Genomic DNA, 12,769 nt, shown 5'->3' with positions numbered 1-12,769 from the left:
CATTTGGAACCCTCCGTTCCTCTAGAGACTTGCGGTACACGGCTGTTAGAAGGGGGGCAAGTTCTTTCGCGTACTCTGTGTAGAATCGAATTGGTATCCCGTCAGGTCCAGTGGACTTTCCTCTATTGAGTGATTCCAGTTGCTTTTCTGTTCCTTGGACACTTATTTCGATGTCAGCCATTTTTTCGTTTGTGCGAGGATTTAGAGAAGGAACTGCAGTGCGGTCTTCCTCTGTGAAACAGCTTTGGAAAAAGGTGTTTAGTATTTCAGCTTTACATGTGTCATCCTCTGTTTCAATGCCATCATCATCCTGTAGTGTCTGGATATGCTGTTTCGAGCCGCTTACTGATTTAACGTAAGACCAGAACTTCCTAGGATTTTCTGTCAAGTCGGTACATAGAATTTTACTTTCGAATTCACTGAACGCTTCACGCATAGCCCTCCTTACGCTAACTTTGACATCTTTTAGCTTCTGTTTGTCTGAGAGGTTTTGGCTGCGTTTAAACTTGGAGTGGAGCTCTCTTTGCTTTCGCAGTAGTTTCCTAACTTTGTTGTTGTACCACGGTGGGTTTTTCCCGTCCCTCACAGTTTTACTCGGCACGTACCTGTCTAAAACGCATTTTACGATTGCCTTGAACTTTTTCCATAAACACTCAACATTGTCAGTGTCGGAACAGAAATTTTCGTTTTGATCTGTTAGGTAGTCTGAAATCTGCCTTCTATTACTCTTGCTAAACAGATAAACCTTCCTCCCTTTTTTTATATTCCTATTAACTTCCATATTCAGGGATGCTGCAACGGCCTTATGATCACTGATTCCCTGTTCTGTACATACAGAGTCGAAAAGTTCGGGTCTGTTTGTTATCAGTAGGTCCAAGATGTTATCTCCACGAGTCGGTTCTCTGTTTAATTGCTCGAGGTAATTTTCGGATAGTGCATTCAGTATAATGTCACTCGATGCTCTGTCCCTACCACCCGTCCTAAACATCTGAGTGTCCCAGTCTATATCTGGTAAATTGAAATCTCCACCTAAGACTATAACATGCTGAGAAAATTTATGTGAAATGTATTCCAAATTTTCTCTCAGTTGTTCTGCCATTAATGCTGCTGAGTCGGGAGGTCGGTAAAAGGAGTCAATTATTAACCTAGTTCGGTTGTTGAGTGTAACCTCCACTGTAATGTTATTGTTATTGTTTCCATGTGTTTGGTCTGCTAATAAAACACCTCAAATGAAACGCTTCAACTCAGACAAACTAAAGAGCACAATGGAGGACTGGCTCCTGTCACAGCCACAGAAATTCTGGGAACAGAGAATCCTTCAGCTTGTGAAACACTGGGACACTTTTGCTCAGGCCTCTGGTGATTACTTTTGGATAAAGACTTCAGTTGTACCCACAGTGTTGATTCGTACCTTTTCTTTTGAACCCCCCTCATAGAAAGAGAGTGGCTAGCAGTACTATTACGGCATCACAGAGAGTTTTCTCTGAAACCAGGTGTCAGTAAAGGTTTTTTATGTGCTGTTGAACTGGACTGAAAATGATAATGAACCTCTATTATCTACTAAACTGTCTGATCAACTCATGTAAAAGCTGATTTGCAAATTGTACTAACCCTTGGTTAAATGACAGGGTTTCACTAAAACCTATAAAATTTGTGGATAGTTAGAAACTTCCAGTTCCAGTCTCAATTATTCAAAAGACTGAATAATTTGCCCTTGAATAGCTGGGAATCTGCTATGCTTTTAAAATTAAAGACAAAAACGGTCTGTTTATTGCTTTTCTTAATTTATATTCACATCTAGTTAATGTTGCAGGGCACATGAATTCTCTCTCTAATTGCAGCAATTAAATTTAAAAATTACAGATGAAATTAGAAAGTCATGAGAAAACTTCCACTGCACATTCAGTATATTGGTACTAAGATCCCACTTAATCTTCCCTAACATGAATGGCTCATTACAACTACTATATTAATATTTTCTTGTGACAACAATTACTGTTATTTACAGACATTATTAAGAAACAAATTTTGCTTTTATTTCAGATATTTGGACACAGCACTCATAGATGTTGATATTCAGCCACAGTACGTTACGGTGTTAATCAAAGGGAAAACATTGCAGCTAACGTTGCTTAATGAAGTAGAGATTAATAATTCAACAGCCAAGCGGTCACAAGCAACTGGTCATTTAATCATTACAATGCCTCAGGTATATTTAAATATTAGGCAATACACTTATGACCAGTAGCTACTAGTTTGCTACTTGCAGATTGCAGCAGTATATCATACAGGGTGATTCAGGAGGAATATCACATAATCTGTGAGGTGATTCTACATGTGAAAGTAAACCAAAAAAATCCTGTAAACAGGTGTCTGATTTTCGATAATACAGAACTGGAGAGGGTTGAAAACTACACACATCCATTAATGAATATGAAGATGAGTATGAATATTACTTACCAAAATGCTGTGTACGCACTGTGATGGACGGAATAATGGTGTGACAGATGATTGATCCATCCTACAAGAGATGCAGAGGTTCTCCAACAGATCGCAGCACCGTGATGTCACACTGAGGCAACAACTGCAAGTGTACCCAGTGGGTTGGAACAGTGAGCAGCTGTGAGGCTATGCACTAGAATGTTGCTTAATTGAGCAAGTTCATTGTGTCTGTGAATACCAACATGCCACATATGTTCACCCATGGAGAATATGCAGGCGTTTTGTTAGTGTACAGGTACTGTAATGGTAGTGCCCCTGCAGCTGTGACAGAATACCAGAAATGTATCCCTGATTGACAAACCCCCTGTGCCCGGGCATTTCCCATGGTTTTTCAAACATTATGTGAATCCAGAACACTAGCCAGTGTACATGTAACATCAGAATGTGAGGCTGTCCAGTCAGCTGAGGAAAAGGAAGACATTATTGCAATGGTACAATGGAGTTCCACCACTAGTTCATAGTACATTACCTGTCAGCTCGGTACTCCACAAATGTGAATGTGGCATACGTTACATTCCACTGGCATGTAGCCAATCCACATGCTACATCTGCATCCAAATGACTCAGTAAGCAGATAACAATTTTATGAATGGTTGACTGTACAAAGAGGTGTCATGCAATACACCATATTTACAGATTAGGCTACAAATACATGCAGCGGTATCATGAACTCCCGCAATTCTTATACATGGGCAATGAAGAACCCACATGACACTAGGGAAACAAGATTCCAAGCTAGGTCCTCAATGAATGTCTGGTGTGGTATGATCGATGACATGGTGATAGGGCCTTTGTGCCCGCCAAATTGCATGAAAGCCACATCATATGCACATATCCTGATAGAAGACCTACCTGCACTTTTGGAAGACATGACATGAGAGCAATGATGGTAAATGTATGTGCAAAATGATATATCATTGATTCACTGTACTTCACTGTACCAGACAAGTATTCCAGTATCTGAATAACATAATTCCTCAATAGTGAATTGGTCATGGCAGACCCATTCACTGACCTGCCAGATCACCTGACCTAACCCTATTAGACTTCTGTTTATTGGGCTGGTTAAAGGGAGATGTGTACACTACGAAGAAGGATACACATGGAGAACTTATTGATCGCATCACTGATGTGGTAGCCTGCATTGAAGGTCACCGAGATGATATTCAATGTTCAACACAACACACTCTCCAACACATCAACAAGTGCATTGAGATTGGTTGGGGGCTTTTTGAACACTTACACCTCTTGTTGAATGGATCAGTTATTTTGGTAAGTAATATTCAAATTTGTCTTCATAATCATTCATGGCTTCAAACCACTCCAGTTCCATAATGATCAAAAATCAGGCACATGTTCATAGGACTATGGTGGTTTATTTTGACATGTAGAATCACCTCACAAATTATGTGCCATTCCTCCTGAATCACACTTTATATACTGCTTCTAGTGTATGTGTAGCTTATTTACACTAATAGTTCAGTAATTTTCGCCAGTTTGCATTTTGAGAAGGCTTTCTTTCAAAATCAGTTTCATATTGTAAATATTTTAAAATAAATTTGTGATTTAAGAGTTACCAGATTCACACTATTACATTGTTAACTGCAGCCTTCAGTCCCAACTTCAGAGCATAGATATGTTTACAAAATGAGTGTGTCTCAGGTCTACATTTGGGAGGACAATTGTTCAAATCCCTAAGCAGCCATTCAGATTTAAGTTTTCCGTGAATTTATGAAGGCAGATACCAGGATGGTTCCTCCAAATTGTTTATTATTACTTAATCTTTCAGAAAATTAACATTAAAATCTCTGCAGACTGTCATTTGCTTTCTCTTGTCTGCTGGTGGGATAATAATGACTGATAAATTTGTCAGAGTTTTGACAGTTTCTCAGTGGGAATCTAATTACTGTAACAATTATAAATAACTTTTCCAATAGCAGCAACTTACAAACACAGGCATCAAACTGTTGATCTGAGTAGAAACTACTAGATTAATAGATTTTTTGCATTCATAACAATGCAGGGATAAAATACAGGGAGCGAAAGGCTATTTACAATTTGTACAGAAAGCAGATGCCAGTTATAAGAGCCGAGGGACATGAAAGGGAAGCAGTGGTTGGGAAGGGTGTGAGATAGGGTGGTAACCTCTCCCTGATGCTATTTGATCTGTATATTGAGCAAGCAGTAAAGGAAACGAAAGAAAAGTTCAGAGTAGGTATTAAAATCCATGGAGAAGAAATAAAAACTATGAGGTTTGCCGATGACATTGTAATTCTGTCAGAGACAGCAAAGGACTTGGAAGAGCAGTTGAACGGAATGGACAATGTCTTGAAAGGTGGATATAAGATGAACATCAACAAAAGCAAAACGAGGATAATGGAATGTAGTCAAATTAAGTCAGGTGATGCTGAGGGAATTAGATTAGGAAATGAGACACTTAAAGTAGTAAAGGAGTTTTGCTATTTGGGGAGTAAAATAACTGATGATGGTCGAAGTAGAGAGGATAAAAAATGTAGACTGGCAATGGCAAGGAAAGCGTTTTTGAAGAAGAGAAATTTGTTAACGTCGAGTGTAGATTTAAGTGTCAGGAAGTCCTTTCTGAAAGTATTTGTATGGAGTATAGCCATGTATGGAAGTGAAACATTTACGACAAATGGTTTAGACAAGAAGAAAATAGAAGCTTTCGAAATGTGGTGCTACAGAAGAATGCTGAAGATTAGATGGGTAGATCAGATAACTAATGAGGAGGTATTGAACAGAATTGGGGAGAAGAGGAGTTTGTGGCACAACTTGACTAGAAGAAGGGATCGGTTGGTAGGACATGTTCTGAGGCACCAAGGGATCACCAATTTAGTACTGGAGGGCAGCGTGGAGGGTAAAAATCATAGAGGGAGACCAAGAGATGAATACACTAAGCAGATTCAGAAGGATGTAGGCTGCAGTAGGTACTGGGAGATGAAGAAGCTTGCACAGGATAGAGTAGCATGGAGAGCTGCATCAAACCAGTCTCAGGACCGAAGACCACAACAACAACAACAACAATATTTTCCCTACAGATGTGGGCTCTTAATTTATAGTCCTCTATGTTCAAGATGACACTCAGACATAATACATTAACTTCCTTTTTCATTTCAGATCATTTAGACAGACAAGAAGTTTGTTCACTTTGTTTTTTAGTACTTTATATACTGATGCACAATGGTGCGGTTATTCAAAACAAGTTTCTTTTGTGTGTAACATTTTGTTCATCTGGACCTTTTAAAGCATACAGCTCAACAGTAAACATGTTGGGAAATCAAACCCTTAAGATATTATCTAGAAAAGCTACTGACCAATTGAATGTGCCCCCCATAGATAAGTTAAGACAAATTTATTTGCTTACAAATATGGCTGTTGTTAAGGTGGTGAACACAACATTTTTACACCACACTATTACACTATATCTGTAGTATACAATAATTTACTATAAAACTATATTTTCCTTTTTTCTATTGTCCACAATCCAATAATTCATATTGTCCATAATTTTGCCACCATTATATTAGGTATTTAAATTTAGTAACTTTTTCTGGGAATAGACTGAGGATATCTACTGGTAAATTGTTTCACTCCTTTCTCTTCTACCAGCATATGAGTATTTATCTGCCTTATTGTTCCATGATATCACACTTATTTTGTACTGAGGGCCTTTCCTTCCCTTATGTACTCCACCAGTGTGTTCATGAAGTGTGCTCCCTTGTATGTATGAATGGTGTGTGTTTCTCTTTTGCTGATGAAGGCTATGGCCAAAAGCATTATGTAAGTGTCTTTTAATTGTTCCTGTCTGCAACTTAACTTGTCTTCTTTACAGTGAGTAGCTATCTATCTTTTCCTATACTGTTGATATTCCTATCAGTGACTAGTCTTTGCCCCATGTCTTGCATCCTCAATCACATGTTGTTGTTTTGTTCTTTAGTCCAAAAACCAGTTTGGTGTAGCTCTCCACATTACTCTATCATGTGTGAGCCTCTATTCTCCAAATAATTGCATCTTTTTGAACCTCCTTAATATATTCACATCTTGGTTTCCCTCTACAGTTTTTACCTCCCACACTTCCTTCCATTACCAAACTGGACATTGCTTGGCGTCTGAAGATGTGGCACATCAACAAGTTCCTTCTTTTAGTTAAGTTGCGCCATAAATTTCTTTTATCTACAATTTGATTCCATATCTCAATTGTTATTCAATCTACCCATTCCAATATTACTATTATTTTCTATCATTTCCCATACAATCAACTCAAAAATGAAATCCTATCTTTGGTACATGTGAATGGACCAATTAAATGGAGAGAAAAGCTACAAACATTCTATTAGCAATATTTATAAACAGTTTGGAAGAGAATAGAAAATTAGAGCGCAGTTCTTCCTAGTGGATCTGCACCACACATTTCCATGAACAGTAGTAGCCAGGGATATTAAATGAGAAGTCAGTAATCGGTGCAATACTCACTTTGACATTGACAGCCATTATTTTACTTATATTAATCTCATTATACAAAATAATGGTGTCTCATGTGCTCATATCAACAGTTTACATTGTTTTGTGCTAAATGCTGAAGGACAAGTGAAAACTAATTTTCCTTTCTTTTTGAAGTTAAAGTTAACCAGTAAAATTACAACAGGTTCAAATTAACTATGTTGCATCTCTACCATTGTACACCTACACTACTAGACCAGACACACTATTTATCCTCTTTCATAAAACAATATACTGAAACAATATTTATATTGAGTCACTCAACCACATCATCTTAAGTATTCTTCTATAGGGCCACATTTCAGAAGCTTCCATTCTCTTCTTGTTTGAACTGCTTATTCATCCACATTTCATTTACATACAAGGCCACACTCGTGACAAATATTTTCAGAAAAGACTTCCGTAAATTTAAACTCATATCGAATGTTAACAAATTTCTTTTTTTCTCAGAAATAATTTTTTCTGTTGACAGTCTGCATTTTGTAACTGCTACTATCAGTTATCTTGCTGCAAAAATAGCAAAACTCATCTACTAACTTTATCGTCTCATTTCCTAACTTCATACCCTCAGCATCACCTGATTTAATTGAAATACATTTCATTAACCTTGTCTTACTTTTGTTGACACTCAACTTATGATCTCCTTTCAAGACACTATCCATTCTGGCAAGTTCTTTGCCATCTCTGACAGAATTACAATGTCATTGGCAAACCACCAAGTTATTTCTTCTCCCTGAAATTTAATTCCCTTTCCAAATTACCTATTTCTCTGTCCCCCCTCCCACTTCTTCCTCAGTGTACGGGTTGAATAATATTGGGGATAGGCTACAACCCTGCCTCACTCTGTCCTCAACTATGGTTTCCGTTTCACGTCCTAACTCTCATAACTGCAGTGTGGGTTCTGTACAGGTTGTAAATAACCTTTTGTTCTCTGTATTTTAATCTTTCTACCCTCAAAATTTCAAAGACTGTAGTCCATTAAACATTGTCAAAAGCTTCGTCTAAATTTACATATGCTATAGATGTAGGTTTGCCTTTCTTCAGCCTACATTGTAGGGTCAGTATTGCCTCACGTTTTCTTACAATTCTCTGAAAACCGAACTGATTTTCCCAAATGACAGCTTCTACCGGTTTCCCATTCTTCTGTAATTAATTTGTGTCAATATTTCGTGACCATGATGTATTAAACTGATGGCTCAGTAGTATTTACACCTGTTTGCACCTGCCTCCTTTGGAATTGGAATTATTACATTTTCCTGAAGTCAGAGTATTTCGTATACTTCATATATCCTCCACACTAAGTGGAATAAATATGTCATAACTGGCTATCCCAAGGATCTCAATAATTTTGAGGTAATGTCGTCTACTTCAGGTATTTCAGTGCTCTGTCAAATTCTTGCAGTATCCTATCTCCCAATTCATCTACACTTACATCATCTTCTCTTTCCATAGTTTGACCTCAAGTTTGTTTCCTTTGCACAGACCCTCAGTATATTTCTAACATGTTTCCCTTCTTTGCTTAGTACTGGCTTGACGTCTGAGCTCTTGATATTCATACAACTGCTTCCCTTTTCTCCAAAGGTCTCTAATATTCCTAGAGGCAGTATCTATCTTTCCCCTAGCTATAAATGATTCTACAGCCATTCCTGCTTCATAATTTTGCACTTTCTGTCAGTCTCATTTCTTAGGTGTCTATATACCTGTTTCTTTGCTTCATTTTTATATCTTCTCCTTTCGTTGATTAAATGAAATATCTCCTATATTATCCATGGATTTCTACTAAGCCCTGGCATTTTTACCTTTGTGGACCTCCTGCTGCCTTCATTGTTTCACCTCCAAAGCTACCTATTTGTCTTGTGTTGTATTCCTTTCCTGTTTCAGTCCAATATTGCCTATTGCTCCCTCGATAGGCTACAACCCTGCCTCACTCTGTCCTCAACTATGGTTTCCGTTTCACGTCCTAACTCTCATAACTGCAGTGTGGGTTCTGTACAGGTTGTAAATAACCTTTTGTTCTCTGTATTTTAATCCTTCTACCCTCAAAATTTCAAAGACTGTAGTCCATTAAACATTGTCAAAAGCTTCGTCTAAATTTACATATGCTATAGATGTAGGTTTGCCTTTCTTCAGCCTACATTGTAGGGTCAGTATTGCCTCACGTTTTCTTACAATTCTCTGAAAACCAAACTGATTTTCCCAAATGACAGCTTCTACCGGTTTCCCATTCTTCTGTAATTAATTTGTGTCAATATTTCGTGACCATGATGTATTAAACTGATGGCTCAGTAGTATTTACACCTGTTTGCACCTGCCTCCTTTGGAATTGGAATTATTACATTTTCCTGAAGTCAGAGTATTTCGTATACTTCATATATCCTCCACACTAAGTGGAATAAATATGTCATAACTGGCTATCCCAAGGATCTCAATAATTTTGAGGTAATGTCGTCTACTTCAGGTATTTCAGTGCTCTGTCAAATTCTTGCAGTATCCTATCTCCCAATTCATCTACACTTACTTCATCTTCTCTTTCCATAGTTTGACCTCAAGTTTGTTTCCTTTGCACAGACCCTCAGTATATTTCTAACATGTTTCCCTTCTTTGCTTAGTACTGGCTTGACGTCTGAGCTCTTGATATTCATACAACTGCTTCCCTTTTCTCCAAAGGTCTCTAATATTCCTAGAGGCAGTATCTATCTTTCCCCTAGCTATAAATGATTCTACAGCCATTCCTGCTTCATAATTTTGCACTTTCTGTCAGTCTCATTTCTTAGGTGTCTATATACCTGTTTCTTTGCTTCATTTTTATATCTTCTCCTTTCGTTGATTAAATGAAATATCTCCTATATTATCCATGGATTTCTACTAAGCCCTGGCATTTTTACCTTTGTGGACCTCCTGCTGCCTTCATTGTTTCACCTCCAAAGCTACCTATTTGTCTTGTGTTGTATTCCTTTCCTGTTTCAGTCCAATATTGCCTATTGCTCCCTCGAAACTCAACTGTCTCTGGTTCCTTTAGTTTATCTGGGTTCCATCTCCCTAATTTTTTTTCTGTTTCTTCAGTTTTAATCTGCACTTTATAGCCAATAAATTAAGATCTGAAATAACATCTGTTCCTGGAAATGTCTTACACTTTAAAATCTGGTTTCAAAATGTCTGTCTTAGCATTATGTAGGCTATTTGAAACCTTCTGGTGCCTCCAGTCTCTTCCCCATATACAACCTTCTTTCATGAATCTCAAACCAACTGTTAGCAATAATAAAATAATGCTCTGTGTAAACTTCTGCCATGCAAGTACCAGACTGCTTTCATTTCTTTCCCACATATCATGCCCTCCTACTATTTTCCCTTCTCTTCCTTTTCCTACTACCAAATTCCAGTCAAAGCCATTGCAATTAAATTTTTATCTCCTTTAATTGTGTGAATAATTTAGTTATTCTCATCATATACTCTTTCAATCTCTTCACCATCTGCAGAACTAATTCACAAATGAATTTGTACTACTGTGGTGGGTTTTGGCCTTATCTCCTTGTAAGCTATGATAATGCCTTCTCTGTACTGTTCATAGTATATTGCTTGCATTCCTATTTTCTTGTTCATTTTAGACTTACTCCTGCATTACATATAGAGATGTTGAGTCGCAGACAGGCACAATGAAATGACTGCTACACATTTAGGCCTCACATGAATACTGTTTCGGCTGCTGGAGAAGAAAACTGGCATGTTGGGGGTAATGAGCAGGCCGGGGAAGGGAGGGGGAGGGTAGCAGGGTAGGGTTTGGGCAAGTTGTAGTGCTGCTTGTAAGAGCATGTAGGAGGGATGTGGAGAGGAACAGGGTAGTTTTGTTAGGTGCAGTCAGGAGGTTTCGGGGAATGGAGGGGGTGGAACAGAAGTAGAGAGAGAGGAAAAGAAAGACCAGTGGTTGCATTGATGGAACAGAAGGCTATGTAGTGCTGGAGAGGTAGCAGGCAAGGGAATAGGTAGGTGACAGACCGGTACTAGCAAAGGTTGAGGCCAAAGGCATTATGGGAACATAGGATATATTGCAGGGGGAGTTCACACCTGTACAACTCAGGAAAATCTGGTGTTGGTAGGAAGGATCCAGATGGCACCTGATGTGAAGTAGTCATTGAAGTGAAGCACATTGATTTGGGTAGAATGTTCAGCAGCTAAGTGGTCTATCTGTCTCTCGGTCACAATTTGTCGGTGACCACTCATGTGGACAGGAAGCTTGTTAGTCGTCATGCCCATGTAGAAAGTAGCACAGCGATTTCAGTTTTAGTTTGTAGATCACATTACTGCTTTTACAAGTAGCCCTGCCTCTGAAGAGATGGGTGATATTTGTGACTGGATTGAAGTAGGTGGTGATGGTTTGAGGATGTACGGGACAGGTACTGCATTGAGGTCTATTTCAGGGATATTAGCCATGAGGCAAGGTGTTGTGAGCACAGTAGAGTAGGGATGGACAAGGATACTGCTTAGGTATGGCATGTGGTGGAATACCACTGTGGGAGGGATTGGGAGAATACTGAGTAGGATGTTCCACATTTCAGGACATGATGAGAAGCAGCTGAAATCCTGACAGAGAATGGGAATAAGTTGCTCCAATCCTGGTGGTGCTGAGTCATGAGAGGAGTGCTCATTCATGGACAGCTTGTGGATATGTGGAAGGCGGTAGGTGACTGGAAAGACAAGGCTCAGGACATCTGTTTCTGTACAAGGTTGGGAGGGTGCTTTTGATCTGTGCAAGTCTCGATGCAGTTCTTGGAAAACTTGGAGAGGAACTCCTTGTCACTACTGATGCAATGACCACAGGTGGCTAGACTGTATAGTAGGAACTTCTTGGTACAGATCATTTGGCAGCTGTCAAAGTGAGGTATTGTTGCTGGTTTGTAGGTTTGATATGGTCAGAGGTACCAATATAGCCATCCTGAGGTGGATGTCACCATTGAGGAAGGTGGCTTGTTGGGTTGAGGAGGACCTGCTGAAGCGAATAGGGGAGAAAGTGTTGAGGTTTTGGAGGAATGTGGGTAGGGTGTTCTCATCCTCGGTCCAGATCAGAAAGATGCCAATGAATCTGAATCAAGTCCTTCCTAAGCACCCAGTATCTCTAACCCCTCACCTGATTGACATTCATTGATGACATCTTTGTGATCTGGACTGAAATGACACTCTGTCCACATTCCTCTAGAACCTCAACACCTTCTCCCCCATTCACTTCAGCTGATCCTCCACAAACCAACAAGCCAACTTCCTCAATGCTGACTTCCATCTCAAGAATGGCTTCATCAGTACCTCCAATACCCTTATCCATCTCTTCTCCACCACTGCTCTTAACTCCTTGCCTCTTGGCTTATATACCCACAATAGACTGAGATTCAAGACCTGCCTTATACATCCTGCTACCATCACCACCATCACCACCACCACTGCCACCACCTACACCAGTATGGTTAAAGGCATCTCCTATCCCATCAGAGGCAGGGCTACCTGTGTAAGCAGTAATGTGATCTACAAACTAAGGTGCAAGCATTGTGCTGCATTCTGCATGGGCATGACAAGTAACAAGCTGTTGTTCACATGAGTGACCACTAGGAAACTGTGTCAACAAACACAGACTGGCCACAATCTACGCTACTTACCTGTCTTTCTTCCCTGCTCCTATTCCAGTAGTACACAGCCTTCATTCCACCAATGCACCCAGTAGTTTTTTTCCCCTTTGGCTTCATCTTAATGCTGCTGTTAGGCT

The 12,769-nt window shown here is 39.3% G+C and overlaps 1 protein-coding gene across 2 annotated transcripts in view; it reads left to right on the top strand.

Annotated features, from left to right (window-relative positions):
• The window catches only part of LOC126475174 (dynein axonemal assembly factor 11), a 228,481-nt gene that overhangs the window by 201,570 nt on the left and 14,142 nt on the right, over positions 1 to 12,769 (top strand). For both annotated transcript variants that reach the window (XM_050102805.1, XM_050102806.1), the window contains one exon: positions 2,044 to 2,209. In XM_050102805.1, the coding sequence (XP_049958762.1) occupies positions 2,044 to 2,209 (166 nt within the window). The remainder of the gene's footprint in view (positions 1 to 2,043; positions 2,210 to 12,769) is intronic.

The sequence above is a fragment of the Schistocerca serialis genome, chromosome 4 (genome assembly GCF_023864345.2).
Source record: "Schistocerca serialis cubense isolate TAMUIC-IGC-003099 chromosome 4, iqSchSeri2.2, whole genome shotgun sequence".
NCBI lineage: Eukaryota > Metazoa > Arthropoda > Insecta > Orthoptera > Acrididae > Schistocerca > Schistocerca serialis.
This window is presented reverse-complemented; position numbering and strand designations above follow the sequence as displayed.